A 16,384-nucleotide genomic window follows, 5' to 3' on the forward strand; every position below is an offset into this window, starting at 1 on the left:
CTCTCTCTCTGTTTGCTCTGGGGGAAGGTCCTTGACATCAATCTTCCCCTGGGTCTAGGAGCTTTTCAGCACAGGGAACCTGGGTCCAAAGCATGTGCTCCACTCCTGGCTCTTCTTTTTTGGTGGTAATGAGGTCCCTCTCCTCTCTGCTCACTTCTCTGTCTTATATCTCAAAAGAGATTGACTCAAGATACAACGAATCCTGTAGATTGTGCCCTACCTCATTAACAAAACTGCCTCTAATCCTGCCTCATTATCATCATATAGGTTAGGATTTACAACACATAGGATAATTACATCAGAATCACAAAACGGAGGACAATAACACAGTACTGAGAGTCATGGCTTAGCCAAGTTGACACACATTTTGGGGGGACACAATTCAATCCATAACAGTCATACTGGAGTAGGGTGGGTCTTATTCTTATATGACTAGTGTTCTTATAAAAGAGCAGAAGAGACACAGAGACAGGGAGACAGAGGGAAGATGGCCATACGACAAAGGAGGCAGATGCAACAGCAAGCCAAAGAAAGCCAAAAATCACTGGTCACCACCAGAAGCTAGGAGAGAGGCATGGAGCAGTTCCTCCCTCAAAGCCCTCAAAAGAAATCAACATGGCCTGACTTGGACTTCCGGCCTCCAGAACTGTGAGACAGTAAATTTCTGTTCTTAATAGCCACCCAATCTATAGTATTTTGTGACAGCAGCCCTAGGAAGTTAATATACCAACCGAGCACCTTACACTGTTGGGTCTCATGCTGGGGAAGTGGCTGAGCTTGGCCTGGGCCCTCTGAGTTACTTCACTCAACATGATGTTTTCAAGGTTCATCCATGCAGTCGCATGCATCGGGGCTTCATTTCTCTTTATGGCTGAGTACTATTCCATTGTGTGCATATACCACCTTTTGTTTACCCATTCATCTGCTGATGGACATTTTGGTTGTTTCCACCTCCATAGGGTTTTCAATGGCTGATTTTTCAGAATCAGATTTTCAGGCCTTTCTTCTGAGGTGCTTCTGGGTGGACTTGAACCTCCTACCTTTAGGGCAGGGGATGAGCTAAATGTTTGTGCCACCCTGGGACTCCTTCCATCAGCCTGGATGGGTTCAAATCATCGGTGAAAGTGAATTTTCCTTAGCCTACGTTTATACTTCTGTAAAAACGGGAGAAGGGGCCCTGGTGGTGCAGTGGTTAAAGCGCTCAGCTGCTAATCGAAAGGTCAGCAGTTCAAACCCACCCAGCGACTCCGTGGAAGAAGGACCTGGCAATCTGCTTCTAAAAAGATTCCAAAAAATCCAAAAACAAACCCACTGCTGCCAAGTGGATTCTGACTCACAGCAACCCTATAGGACAGAGTAGAATGTGCCCCATAGGATTTCCAAGGCTATAGTCTTTACCAAAGCAGACTGCCAGCCACATCTTCATCCCCATGTAGCCAAGTGCTTTAACCACTGGGCCACCAGGGCGCCTTCCGTAAAGATTACAACCTAGAATACCCTATGCGGCAGTTCTACTCTGTCCTATAGGGTCACCATGAGTCGGGATTGACTCCACGGCAACGGGTATGGTATATTTAAATGGGGAGGCTGACATTTCTCCAACTGGGGACTTTGAGAAAAGAATGAAAGGGCTTTATGTACTGTACCTGGGTCAGAGGAATACAAAGAAGTACTGTTACTCCTTAGACCACTACGCACGCGCGCGCGTGCGCGCGCACGCACTTCTTTCTTTCCTGCCGTCTCCATTCTCTCCTCAGCCTGATCTGCAAATTCCTTCCTGCACAGGCTTCCATTGTTGTTAAAATTATCCTGGGTACAAACAGGAAGCTGAAGGCAGAGGTGGCTGTGAAATCCCTGGAGAGGAAGGAGGAAGGCAAGGACAAAACTTCATCATCTGGCTGGACTTTCTGAATTAAAGTGTTGTTGGCAGTCAGGAGCCCTGGAGGGAGGGAAAAAGGAGGACTCACTGCTTAGGGGACACTCAGCTTCTGTTAAAAGTGATGGGAAAATTTGGAAGCAGGTAATAGTAAGAGTAGGACAACATGATAAACATAACTGATGTCACTGAATTGTACACGCAAAGAATATTGAAATGGCAAATGATTTGTTACATATACATTTACCACAATAAAAACAAAAGTTTAGTAAAATATTTAGATAATTCCTGGTCCTCAGGCAGAGAGAGTTGAATTAATTGATGGCACGTTCTTATTAGTGATTCATACAAGGCCCTTCTTGTTTATTTTATTCCTTTTAATCTCCATTCCCTTCTGCTATGTCTTTATCATTGTGAATCTTCTGCTGTTGTTTTCATTATTGTGTATCTTTTCCTACTATATTATTTTGTATCTTCGGCTATTATCTTTATTATTGTGTATCTTTTGCTCTTATCTTTATTATTGTATATCTTTTGCTATTGTCTTTGTTACTATGTGTCTTTGCATTGCCAATCTATTGCTCAATCTTTTCAATAGCCCTGAGCAGCTGGTCCTGTTATTACCAGGTGAAGAAACTGAGGCTTCCAAAAGAAAAAGTGGCAACATCGTAAAAGCACTTTCGGATTTCACCATCAGTGCTCTTAACCACTTAGCTCTAGTCTCCCCCTGTAGGAACCAAGGGTGATGGGGCAGTCATCCTCCACACTTCCCTTGTCTTCGCCTCCACAAATTTCACTAGTTTCTTTGATGGTACTGCAAAACTCTCTATCCAGTCTATCTAGGTCTCTCCATCTTTGTTGTCATGCTGGCCCAAGCTATCCCTCACCCTTGCCCACCCAGTCATCTCAATTTAGCCTCCTGATTAGTCTCCCTGAATCTACACTCTGGCCCCCTTCTCTTCACCTCCCAACCCAGCAGCCAGAGTGATTTCAGATATGATATCAGATATGATCTTCCCCTACTCACTACCCTTTAGGGGCTCCCCATCCCACTGGAATAGAGACCAAACCCCTCACCCCAGCCTAAACATCCTCCGTGTTTGGGCCCAGCTGAAATGAAATTCTCCAATTTCATTTCCTCCATCATTACTCTCCAGTTCCTAGTACTAGCCTTTCATTAGATCCCAGAATAGGCTAAATTCAGGTGCTTTAAACTGGTGGTCCTCCTCTTTCAAGGATATTTCTCTTATTCTTGGCAAAGCTGGCTTCTTCTCATCCTTTAGCTCTTTAGACAAATGCCACCTCCTCTGAGAAGCCCTCCCTGACCACCCTATTCAAAATAAATAAATAAATAAATAAACCAGTTGCAGTGGAGTTGATTCTAACTCACGGTGATCCCATGTATTTCAAAATAGAACTGCACTCCACAGAGTTTTCAATGATTGTGGTCTTTTGGAAGTAGATTGCCAAGTCTTTCTTCCAAGACATCTCTGGGTGAGTTCAAACCACCAACCTCTCAGTTAGTAGCTGAGCACTTAACCATTTGTGCCACCCAGGAACTTCATTATTCAAAATAGGTTCCCCCTAATTCTGTAATAGAAAATTCTGTTTACAATCATCACAAAAATTATCACATAGAAATCATAATAATCTAATTACTCAGTTTAGTTATTTTTGTAAATTCCTGGAGAGCAGAATTTTTTGCCACTTGCTTGTTCAATAACCAGTTTAAAAAAAAAAAAAAAAGCAAAGCAACAACAATAACAAAAAACTTCTGATCTTTCCCTGCAAACCAGTTCCTCCTAAAGTTTTAATAAATGGTAGTAGCTCCATCCTTCCAGTTGCTCAGGTCAAAACATTGGAGTCATCCTTGACTCTTCTCTTTTTCTCCTATCCCTCCATCCAATGTCAGCAGATGTTGTTGTTGTTCGGTGCCATCAAGTCGATTTCTGACTCATAACGACCCCATGTGGCAGAGTAGAACCGCCCCATAGGCTTCTCTTGGCTGTAATCTCTACAGGAGCAGATTCGGGGTCTTTTTTCTGCCACCGGGTGGGCTTGAACAACCAACCTTTCAGTTGTGCTTAACCATTGCATCACCAGGTCTCAGACACTTATCCAGAAATCCCTTCAAACAGATGCAGAATCTGACCTCTTCTCAACCCCTCCACAGGCATCACTCTGGTCCAGGTGTTGTCACCTCCCACCTGGGTTATTGAAATCTTCTCCTCACAGATCTTCCTGCTTCCTCTCTCACCCTCTTCAGTCTGTTCCCCACATGGCAGCCAAAGGGACCCTGTTCACACCCAAGTCAGCTCACATCTCTCCACAGAACTCTCCTGCCTCACTCAAAGTCAAAGCAAAGCCCACACCCTGGTTCACAAGTCCTTGTGTGATCTGCCCAGGTCTGTCCCTGACCTCATCTCCTGTCCCTCTCACTCTCACTCACTCTGTTCCAGCCACACTGGCCTCTTCAGCCTCTTTACTGATCTTCACTCACACCAGGCAGGCTCCTGCCTCATGGCCTTTGCACTTGCTATACTCTCTACTTGGGATGCTGTCCCCCAGATATGTACCTAGCTCCATCCCTCCATCCTGTCTTTCCTCAAATGTCATCACCTCAGTTAGGTCTTCTTCCCCGACCATCATCTTTAAAATAGCAATCACCACCCAACCAAATATCCCTTATTCTTTGTCCTTGCTTCATTTTTTGGCCGTGGCTTTATCACCACCAAGGAGCAGTGGTTAAGCACTCAGCTGCCAATCAAAAAGTCAGCAATTCGAACCCACCAACCGCGCCACAGGAGAAAGACCTGATGATCTGCTCCCATAAAGATTATAGCCTTGGAAACACTATGGGGCAGCTGTACTCTATCACATGAGGTCTAAGGGTTGGAATCAGCTCAGTGGCAATGTGTTGGTTTTCCTTATCACCAACAGACAGTCTATTTCTTTATTCATCTTTTTAATGGTGTGTCTTCTCCCAAAGAATGTAAGCCCAATAAAGGGAGAATTTTTATTTCATTTATTGTACTTTAGATGAAGGTTTACAGAACAAACTAGTTTCTCATTAAATAATTAGTACATATATTGTTTTGTGACATTAGTTGCCAACCCCATGACATGTCAACACTCCCCCCTTTTCGACCTTGGGTTCCCCATTACAAGCTTTCCTGTCCCCTCCTGCCTTCTCATCCCTGCCCCTGGGCTGGTGTGCCCATTTAGTCTCGTCTTGTTTTATGGGCCTGTCTAATCTTTGACTGAAGGGTGAACCTCAGGACTGACTTCATTACTGAGCTATAAGGGTTTCTGGGGGCCATACTCTTGGGGCTTCTCCAGTCTGTGTCAGACTGGTAATTCTGGTCTTTTTTTGTGTGTGTGAGTTAGAATTTTGTTCTACATTTTTCTCCAGTTCTGTCCAGGACCCTCTATTTTGATCCCTGTCAGAGCAATTGGTGGTAGTAACTGGGCACCATCAAGTTGTGCTGGACTCCGTCTGGTGGAGGCTATGGTAGTTGTGGTCCATTTGTTCTTTGGACTAATCTTTCCCACAAAGGCAGAAATTTTTGTCTGTTTAATTTTCTTCCTTTTTTTCCCCCAAGATTACACATTCTTGGTAGTTTATTTGAATATATGACATATTTCTTTTTTTACTTCCCATTCCCTCCTTCTCCCACCCCCGGTAACCACTAATCTTGTGTATGTGTGTGTGTGTGTGTGTGTGTGTGTGTCTATAGATTTACCTATGTTAGATATTTCATGTAAGTGGGATCATACAGTAAACCAAAAAAGCAAACCCACTGCAGTCAAGTTGATTCTGACTCATGGCGACCTCATGTGTAACAGAGTAGAACTGCTCCATAGGGTCTTCTTGGATTCTTTTCATGGAGACAGATCACCAGACATTTTTTTTGCAGTACCACTGGGGAGGTTCAAACCGCCTACTTGTAGGTTTTTAGTGGAGTGAGTGCAAACTGTTTGTGCCACGTAGGAATGTTGATCATACCATATTTGTTGTTTAATTCACTTTTTATCACCAGTGTCTACAACAGTGTCTGGCTAAGAAGGGACCAATGCTTGTTAAACAAATAAGTAAAATTGTCAGCACTTAATAAGTGTCTGATGGAGAAAGTAAATGAATGCAACAGTTGTGGACGCTCCGCAGTTTGAGTGGTTGTTATTAACATTCTAAGGGTGTATTGTACAGGGACTCATGCAGTAATAATAGTGGTAAACGATTGACATTTATCCTCATAAAAATGCTATGCAAGAAAATTAAGAGCCCATTTTACAGATGAGAAAACAGAGAGCTACGAGTTTTATGACTTGCTCAAGGTCATAGAGTTCGTAGACACCAAGCAAGGACTCCAGGGGCTGAGCACAACATTTTGGAGACATGGGAAAGGATGTAACAGCAATAGTCATTGAAAAAGGATGTTTGTGGAGGAGATATGAGGATCAGACATTTGGTGGGCAAAAGGGTCCAGATACAGAGGCCGCTTGGGATATGGAACCTCATCACTCTAGAATCTAGAGTGATGTTGTTCATTAGTGGGAATGGCGGCTTTGAGAAAGAGAATGTTAGCAGAGGCAGAATGTTGGCAGAATACAGGATGCAGGTAGGAATACAACATTTAGGGACCGAGAACAGTATGAGGATGAACCATTATGAGGATCCAGTGTTGGTGGTGATGAACCATTCAGAAAGCATAGGATGTTGCCAGGGTAGAAGATTCTGGGCACAGGAAAATATTTTCAGGATGAAATGTTATGGGAGTCTAGAGCCTTCTACAGTACAAAACATAGAAATATCTAGAATATTGACGATGACTAAATATTTGAGGTGGTTATAGCATGTTCTCAATGAAAGTCTGTTCACGGGACATAGAATATTGTTGAGATGGCTCGATGTAGGTATTTATGAATGTAGCCACGGATAGAACATTCAGAACACCATCTGGATCTATGTTGTTGTTGTATGTGATGGAGTCGATTCTGACTCACAGCGACCTTATAGGAAAGAGTAGAACTTCCCCATAGGGTCTCCTAGGCTGAAATCCTTACGGGAGCAGATCACCAGGTCTTTTCTTCCATGGAGCAGCTGGTGGGTTCAAACCACAGCCCTTTTGGTTAGCAGCCAAGCGCTTAACCATTGTACCACCAGGGCTTTTGGGTCTATGTTAGCCACGTTGAAACATTTAGGAGATCTGGAATGTTGTTTGGGTTGGGGACATTCAGGGGACTGGTATGTTTCAGGGATGCAACATTTGGGAGACCACAATGTTGGCAGTGACTAAATGCTTCTGAAAGATAGAACATCGGCTGGGATTGAAGATTTTGAGAACATGGGTCATTAGCTAGAATGGAACACTTTGGGAGAGGCAGAGGAGGGCTGGGTAGACTGAGGAAGGAGGGCATGGGGGAGGAAGGAGGCAGGAAGTGAACCCCACTTTTATTACAGGCCCTTTGTCCATTTCTGCTCCTGGGTTTTGTGTTTTCGGATTGTTTCCCAGATCCATGGAACGTATTGAGAGACACGAGTGTAGACACCAGGTCGGTTGGGCTGCCCACAAGGGAAGTCTCCCCAAGAGATGATGCCATGGAGTGTTCCGTTACAGACTAGGGGGCCTCCAGAGTCACCCTAAGTGGAAGGAGAGAGAGATACATGGGGTCCTTGCTAGGGATAAACAAAGACAGAGACAGATAGACGTAGGGAGAGAGCAAAAGGTGGAGAGAGACAGACACAAAGGCACACAGATAGTCAGAGGAACACAGAAAGAGGGTGAGTGAGAGCAACAGCAACAGAAAGAAACAGAGAGATGAGAAGACAAACACTGAGGGGAGAGAGAATGAGAGACAGGGAAAGAAACCCCACCACCACCCCAGTCCAATTCTCATCCTTACCCCATGAAAGATACAGAGACAGAGAGAGAAATGAGAAACAGAGACTACTTATCTGTCTCTCTCTGGTCCTCTGTCTCATGAGAGTGGTGACAGCTTGCACATACACCTGTTCTTGGAGCTTACCTCATACACCTGTTCTTGGTTCCCTGGCACCACATCCCACCTTGGCTCCCCACTACCAGCTGACCCTGCTCCTGATTTATTATTGTTCCTTTGTGGCATCCTACTATTGAGTTAAGGGGCCCTGATGGCATAACGGTTAAGTGCTTGGCTGCTAATTGAAAAGTTGGTAGTTTGAACCCATCCAGTGGCTCTGCAGGAGAAAGACCTGGTGAGGCGATCTGCTCCCGTATAGATTATAGCCTAGAAAACCCTATGGGGCAGTTTTATTCTGTCACATAGGGTTGCCATGAGTCGACAATCTACTCGACAGCACCTAACAACAACAATAGCAACTATTGAGTTAACCTATCCACATTCTGGTAGGGTATGCAACACACATGTATTTCCACTTCTTCCTCTGCATTCAAGGCAGATCTCACTAATCCATCAAGGCACCTATCACTAATTCATCATTATACTCTTTCGCACTGAAACAAAACTCAATCTTAGAAGCCTCCTCTATTGGACATTGCCCATGTAACATCCACTTACCCTTATTTTGGTACCAGTCCCTCTGAATTTTCCTTTGGAGGAACTATCCCTCCCATACTCTCAATCTATATAGTTTAGCTCAGTCTCGCAGTTAGTCATATGACCCAGACTTTGTCCATCACAGAATCTCACAATTCTGGCCAGAGTGATGGTTCTAGGATGGGCACGTGATTCAAGTCAGACTCATGCTCAAGACTTTTGTGTCAACTATTGGGAAAGAGGCGTTCTCTCTTTCCAATAGAGTTGCTTAGAGCGTAGGATGTAAGCCTAAATCTGCCTGGGCCATCTAGACATTGTATAAGAATGAAGCCAAAACAGAAGAGAGAGTTTCCAAAACAGAAAAGAAAGTTGCTGAGAGTTAAAGAGAGAGAGAGTCCTGAAAACATCATTTGAGCACCTGGATCCATCTGTACCTGAAGCGAGAAACCTTTGGACTTTTCAGTTACAAAAGCCAGTTTTTTTTTTCCTAAGTCAGTTTGAATCGGCTTTTTGTTTAAGCCAGTTTGAGCTGAATGTCTGTCTCTTGCAACCAGAAGAATCCTAAACTTTTATACACCTCAACACAGGGATCTGGACAGCCACTGTCAGTCATAGCTGGTGCTTAAGATGAGTTTATATTTTCCATCCATGAGTACCCTGTTTGTCTTGAACCCATATGCTAGGAGGTATCTCATCTTACAGATACTTGTTCTCCCAAGACTGAAAGCAGATCCTTTTTCCTCCCGCCTTCCCCCAAGCATCTTCCCCCAACTCCATTCTAGCTTCCCATCCTAGCCTGTACCAATCCACGAACTCCATGGTCTCACCTCACAGGAATCCTTGCCACCTTCTTTTGTGCCAGCACACAGCATGTTGGGAGTGATTCTCCCAGGGTAGACTTGACGACACTCTTCATCTGAGTGTAGTTGGATGTTGGCACATTGTAAGATTTTTGGGTAACTCACTGGGAAGGAAAAAGAAAAAGGTCTAAGGCTGGCTGTTCTGGACAGATTATGGGGTGGCAGTTAAATAGGAGAGTTGCATGGGCAGATTGTTGGTAGAAAGTAGAGATAGAAAGAGAAAGATGAGGGAAGAAATAAAGCATGTAGCTGGGGAAGTAATGGAAGAGACAAATGTGGAGAGAAGTGGGGGGAGAGGTGGAGAGAAAGATGGGGAGAACAGTGGAGGGAAAGATGGGGAGGGATGGGGCAGGGAACTGGGAAGGAAGAGATATAAATGGGGAGACAGATGAGAGAGATGGAGTGAGAGATGGGGAAAGAAAGTTGGAGAGAGGGAGTTGGGAAGAAATAGGAAGACAGATGGTGAGAGACAGAGAATCAAGATGGGAAAAACACTAGAAGGAAAGACGGAAAGAGATGTGAGAGTGTTGGAAAGAGTGATGGGAAGAGAGATGGGCATATTGAGGGGAAAGATATGAAGATGAGACCCGGAGACAGCTTAATGATGTTAAGGACTTGCCAAGGGCTCTAGTTAATAAAAGGGAATCCTCCTTCACCTTTCCTCCCATCTCTGCCTCAGTTCCCCTCACCCTTCACCCCCATCAATTCTGTGAGCCTTCAAGCCAGTTTATGTAGGAACATACCCTGAGGGCTAGTGGTAGTGCCCCAGCCAGACACTCGACAGCAGGTTCCAGAAGGTAGGCAGACGTGGGAAAGGGGCAGGACGCGGATGTGGCTTGTGAGCTGGACCGGGGACTGTAGCTCCAGCAGCATGATGTCATGGTCATGGTGCAGGTGGGTGGGGCTGATCTGGTATTCAGGGTGGGAGATAGAGTGGACTACCTCCCTTACCTGCTCACCTGCCTCCACACGCCCCAGGGCATGCTTGCCCAGGTAAACTTCGTACCCACTGTGGGTGAAGAAAGAGGTGATTAGGGGAGAGGATGAACCCTTCTCCATCCCAGTCCTACCCTCAGCCTCTTCCCCATCCCGAACCTAACCCCACCCCACCCTACTTCCCTCCTCCCCAAACATCAAACACATCTCTTTCCTCACTTCCAACTCCAGTCCCACCAAATCCCCTACTTCACCTCCATTCTCATACGACTGCCAGATCTCCACACCAAATATTTCTCACCCCCGTGCCCTTCCCCAACCCCAAACCCAACCCTATCTTGAAATTCAACTCCACCCCCACCAACCACCCCAGTCCCACTCTCATCCCTACCCCATGTTCCCCTGGCTCACACATACTCCTTCAGACAGTGTGCCGCAGTGAGGACCCATTTGGGATGGACTAGGACTCCCCCACAGAGCAGCTTCCCTTTCACTAGTAGGGCCGCCTGCCAGGGCTGAGAGTGGGGGAGGCAGGTGTAGCCACCTGGGAGAAATCCATTGGTTACATTGGTGCCATTCAGAATCTTGGGGTACTCCTGAGAGATGCCTGGTGGAGGAGAGAAGTTGGTAGAAAAATTTATCCAAGGGGGAGGAGGAAGCTTGGAGTTGTGGTTACTGGGCTTGAGGAAAGGGTCAGAATTTTGCTCTGGGTGACCAGGAACTGATGGTTCATTTATTAGTCTCTGGGAGTTGTCATTTTCTATCCAATCAATAAGTCAAAACAAATAGACAGCCTCCTTTTCTGTAAAAATGCCAAACTCTCCAATGGGGGTTCAGGGAATGAGGATGCTTCTTACAGGAAAGCAGAAGCCTGACTTTCTTCCACCTGCATTTTCTCTATCATTTCCACATGAGGACGGATTTCAGGCAGCAGAAGTGATACTGGTTTATATATCTACTTGGGGAGTATCTATCTATCCATCCGTCCATCCGTCCTTCCGTCCATCCTTCCATCATCCATCCATCCATCCATCCATCCATCCATCCATCCATCCACCCATCCAACCATTCTTCCATCCACTCATCCATCCATCCATACATACATCCTTCCATCATCCATCCATCCATCCACCCATCCACCTACCCAGCCAACCATTCTTCCATCCACACATCCATCCATACATACATACATCCTTCCATCATCCATCCATCCACCTACCCATCCAACCATTCTTCCATCCACTTATCCATCCATACATACATACATCCTTCCATCATCCATCCATCCATCCATCCACCCATCCAACCATCCATGCAACTACCCAACCACCATCCATCCACCCACCCATCCAAACCTCCCAATCAACAACCGAGAAACCATCCATCATTCAACTACCATCTACTATTCACCTAATCATCATTCACCCATTGATCCACACATCCATCCATCCATTCATACATCTAACCTTTCAACATATATTTTTGGTTTTAAATGCCATCCGTAGGCTAACTCCTCCCAAATTCATGTTTCCAGCCCTGAGCTCTTCCTCTAAACTCCAAAGGTAAATACTGTCAACTTGAAGGTCTATCATGCATCTTAAACTTTGTATCCCCAACTTGATTTTCTCAACTAAAACTGTTCCTTTCAGTCTTCCCCAGCTTGGTGTTCAACTCCAAACTTGGGAGTCAGCCTTGCTTCTTCTCTTTCCTTCATTATTCATGACCAACAAGTCCTGCTGGTTTTACCTCGTAAATATTCATCATCTCTTGAATTCTCTCCAGCTGGCTTACCACCATACTGGTCCAAAGTTCCTATCTTCCCTAGTCTGCACAACTACACCACCAAACCAGTTGCCATGGAGTCGATTCCGACTCATGGAGACCCTATGTGTGTCAGAGTAGAACTGTGCTCCATAGTGTTTTCAGTGGTTGCTTTTTTAGAAGTAGATCACCAGACCTTTCTTCTGAGGTGCCTCTGGGTGGACTTGAACCACAACTTTTTGGTTAGCAGCCTAGAGCATTAATCATTTGCACCATCCAGGGACTCCAAATGACTACAAGAGTCTCCTAAGTGCTTCCATTTGTGCACTCTTCTGATCTACTGTTCTCAAAGCAACTGGAGGGATCTTTGAACAAGGCAAGTTAGGCCATGACACTCCCAGGTTTAACATCCTGCTGTGGCTTCCTTTAAAATAAAATCCAGAGCCTTTCCACCGTTTGCAGGACTATTCATCATCTGGCTGCTGCCAGCCTCTCTGACCCCATCTCTTACCTCTGCCCCCTCATTCAATCTGTTCCAGCCACTTGGACCTATTTTTCAAATACGCCAAGCCTCAGAGCCTTTGTACTCGCTGTTTCCTCTTCCTGGAATGTTCCTTCTCTAGACTTGCACTGTCCAATATGGTAGTCACCAGGCACATGTGCCTATTAAAATGTAAGTTGACTAAAATTAAATAAAAATTAAAATTTAGTTCTTCCTTTGCACCAGCCACTTTTCAAATGCTCAATAGCCCCATGTGGCCAGTGGATACCATATTGGACAATGTGGCTATAGAACATTTCCCTTCATTTGCAGAAAGTTCTACTGGACAATGGTGTACAATCTACAGATCCCATGTCTGCGAGCTCAACCCAAATGTTATCTCCTCAGAGAGGCCTTCCCTGGCCACCTGGTCTAATGTTGCCCCTACTGACCCCCAGTCATTCTCTGTTATATTCCCCCTGTTGATTTTCTTCAGAGCAATGATCATTATTCATTTCTCTTCTTATTTATTTACATTTATGTTTTTTTTCTATCTCCCCACCTTGACTGTAAGCTCCATTAAGCACAGACGCTGTAAATGCCTTAATAAATGCAATATCCCCAGGACCTAGCACAGTGCCTAGCACACAGTAAGTGCTCCATGAATGAATGCTGTGTGTGTCAGACACTGTCCAGGGCACTGGAGGCACGCAGTAGGCAGTGGGACAGAGGGAAGCCAATCGCAGCTGTTTGCCACTTCCTGACTGTATAATCCTGTGCATGTCTCCAGCCTCAATTTTCTCAGCTGTAAAGTAGGAATAGTAATAGTTCATCTCTCATTGGGCAGTTGTAGGATTTAATAGTGCTCAGGTGTTAACCAAAATGTTGGCAGTTTGAACCTACCCAGCGACTCCCCAGGAGAAAGACCTAGCAATCTGCTCTGTAAACATTAAAAACCAAAAACCAAACCCATTGCCGTTGAGTTGATTTCAACTCATAGTGACCCTATAGGACAGGATAGAATTGCCCCACAGGGTTTTCAAGGAGCAGCTGATGGATTTGAACCACTGACCTTTTGGTTAGCAGCAGTAGCTCACCGTAGCTCTTAACCACTGCACCACCAGGGCTCCTGGCAAAGGTTACAGCCTAGGAAACCCTATTGGGCAGTTCTACTCTGTCATTCCTTTCGGTTAGCAGCTGAGTGTGTTAACTATTTGCACCACCCAGGGATCCAATGCACTTTTATTTAATTAAAAAAGAAAGAAAAAGAATTGACTTTCAGAAGACCATTAGCTAGAAAACTAAGACAGTGGTTTGCTGGGAGGGCAAAGCTGGATTTGGATCCTGGCTCAGGCACTGCTGGTGTCTTTGGAATAGGACCCTTGTGTCTCTGAGTCTTAGGTTTTTCAGCTGTGAAACTGTGGAGTAATTATAGTGTACTTGCCTCATAAGGAAGGAGCCCTGGTGGTGCAATGGTTAAGTAGTCGGCTGTTAAATGAAAGGTTGGTGGTTCAAACCCACTAGCTGCTCCTTGGGTGAAAAGACCCGATAACCTGCTCCTGTAAAGATTACAGCCCAGAAAACTCTATGGGGAAGTTTTACTCTGTCATTATAGGGTTGCTATGAGTCAGAATTGACTCAATGGCAATGGGTTTTTTTTTTTTTTTTTTTGGTTTATGAGTAGGAAGAGGAGCCCTGGTGGTGCAGTGGTTAAAGCACTTGGTTGCTAACCAGAAGGTCTGTGGTTTGAACCCACTAGCCTGCCTGCTCCATGGGAGAAAGATGAGGCAGTCTGCTCCCATAAAGATTAAAAAGACTCAAACCCACTGCCACTGAGTTGATTCCGACTCATAGCAACCCTATAGGTCAGAGCAGAACTGCCTCATCGGGTTTCCAAGGCTGTAAATCTTTACAGAAGTAGCCTGCCACATCTTTCTCCCACAGAGTGGCTGGTGGGTTCAAACCTCTGACCTTTAAGTTAGCAGCCGAGCACGCTGAGCCATAAAGATTATAGCCTTGGAAACCCTATGGGGCAGTTCTATTCTGTCCTATGAGATTGCTATGAGTTGGAATTGACTTGACGGCAATGGGTTGGGTTTTATGAATTGGAATCCACTTGAAGGCACACAACACCACCTCATAAGGCTGTTGAGCATTCCATAAGACCATGCATGTGGAGCTCTTAGCCTTGGGCCATGGCAGACAGGAGGCACTCAGGACGTGGACATGAGTCCTGGAAGTGTCACCAAAGGAGAGGAGCTACCCTACAGATAGGCAAGGCTGGTGCCAGGCGCCTGACTCCCCGTGGACCCCTTGTTCTCCTTCAAGTCTCAGTTCAAGTCCTTTGGGAGGCCATCCGGGCCAGGAGCTGCTGTTAAATCTCTGGGCTCCTGGCTTGATGCCTTGAACCCTTGTCTCATGTCACAGTTGCAACTAATTATTGACTAATTAGTTGGATAGTTGTCTGAACAATGTCTGCATCCGTCCCCGCTAGGCTCTGGGTGCTGGGAGTTGGGACTGTGTCTGTGCTTGTACAGTATCCAGCACAGTGCCTGGTGTTCGGAAGTTGTTGAATGAGTGAATGTATGAATAATGCATGGATAGGGTTTCCAGAGAACTTGCCTGCAAAGGCAGGAAAGAGGAGCTTAGGTGTGAGGAGAGTAGTCTTTGGAGATCAACTTTAGGTGGAGTCAGATAGGTTTTGGGTCACCCCAAGGCTTAAAGGCAACGTGAACCAGCAGGTTCTGGGAGAGGCTGAGAATGAAGAGATAATAATAAGATAAAGTAATAATAATGACTAATATTTGAGTCTCTTCTACCTGCCATTCACTGACCACTTAACTCGAATTACCTCCTTTGAATATTCACATCAACCCTTTGTGGTAAGAACTCATACGCTTCCATCTTACAGAAGACGAAACAGGCAGAGGCAGTGGCAGGGGCAGCGGCAGGATTTGAACCAGTGTCCATCCCACTCCTCTGACTCCCAGAGACCCCAGGGAGGCCAGGAGGCATTGAATATGGTGGGGGCTGCCGAGGGGGTATTTTGGAGGACTGGGGTGGGGCTGGGGTGCAGAGTAGAGCAGTTAGAGAAGGGGACTGGTGGGCAGGATCTAGGACACAGAAAAAGAGTTGGAGGCATTCCCAAGGGAGGGTACTGCAGTCAGAGGGGAAGGAGCTGGGGTCAGTGGGGAAGGTGGGCTGATCCCAGCGGGGAAACCGGGTCACACAGGGACAAGCAGGAAGCTCTCTGGGGTGTCCGGGTGGGACCCGGGCCCTAGGTGAGCGGAGGAGGGGGCGGTTGGGGAGCTCGCGGCTCCCATGCCCCCACGCCCCCCTCCACCTGACCCCTCCCACGAGTGTCGGGAGCGGCCACCCCGCCTTCACCCCCGCACCCCCGCGCGTTCGCGTTCTTACCGCCTGACACGGCCACGGTCAGGGAGGCGATTGCTGCGGCCAAGGGCCACATGGCGGCTCTTGGGTGGGGGGCAGGGCGGGGCCTGAGGAGAAGTCGAAGGGGTGTTAAGGGCTCGCCTGGAAGCGCCCATTTCTGAAATCCGTCTGCTTTTGCTCTTCCCCGCCTTGAATCTCCAAACCTCTGACCCTGGAATCGGCACACCCCCACCTCCTGTTCTGTCCTCCGGTGGGGGACAAGCAGGGAGGTAGGAGGGGCACCCTGCACCTCCTTGGGCTCTGGCTGGTGGCTTCTCACCCAAGATGACCAACCCCCCTCCCCCCACCAGCCCTCCAGCGTGCTGGGTCCTTGGAGCACTCTGCTGCCGCCACCATCCCCTTCGTGTGCCTTTCATTCTTTCCCCCTCTCTGCTCCCCTTTCTCACCTCTCCAAGTCTGTCAGGACACTGGGCCTCAACCTGAATTTCTTTCTCCGCAGTCTTCATCTCTCTCCATCTCTGCATGTCTCTTTCTATCCGT

The 16,384-nt window shown here is 46.4% G+C and overlaps 1 protein-coding gene across 1 annotated transcript in view; it reads right to left on the reverse strand.

Moving 5' to 3' along the window:
* The window catches only part of LOC101341091 (transmembrane protease serine 9), a 36,373-nt gene extending 20,453 nt beyond the window's left edge, over positions 1-15,920 (reverse strand). The window contains exons 1-5 of the mRNA XM_004381852.2: positions 15,869-15,920; positions 10,627-10,816; positions 10,017-10,282; positions 9,241-9,377; positions 7,336-7,517 (exon numbers count right to left, since the gene is read on the reverse strand). Of these exons, the coding sequence (XP_004381909.2) occupies positions 7,336-7,517; positions 9,241-9,377; positions 10,017-10,282; positions 10,627-10,816; positions 15,869-15,920 (827 nt within the window). The remainder of the gene's footprint in view (positions 1-7,335; positions 7,518-9,240; positions 9,378-10,016; positions 10,283-10,626; positions 10,817-15,868) is intronic.
* Between the last annotated feature and the right edge of the window lie 464 nt (positions 15,921-16,384).

Source organism: Trichechus manatus, unplaced genomic scaffold, assembly GCF_000243295.1.
Source record: "Trichechus manatus latirostris isolate Lorelei unplaced genomic scaffold, TriManLat1.0 scaffold00087, whole genome shotgun sequence".
In the NCBI taxonomy this organism is placed as follows: domain Eukaryota; kingdom Metazoa; phylum Chordata; class Mammalia; order Sirenia; family Trichechidae; genus Trichechus; species Trichechus manatus.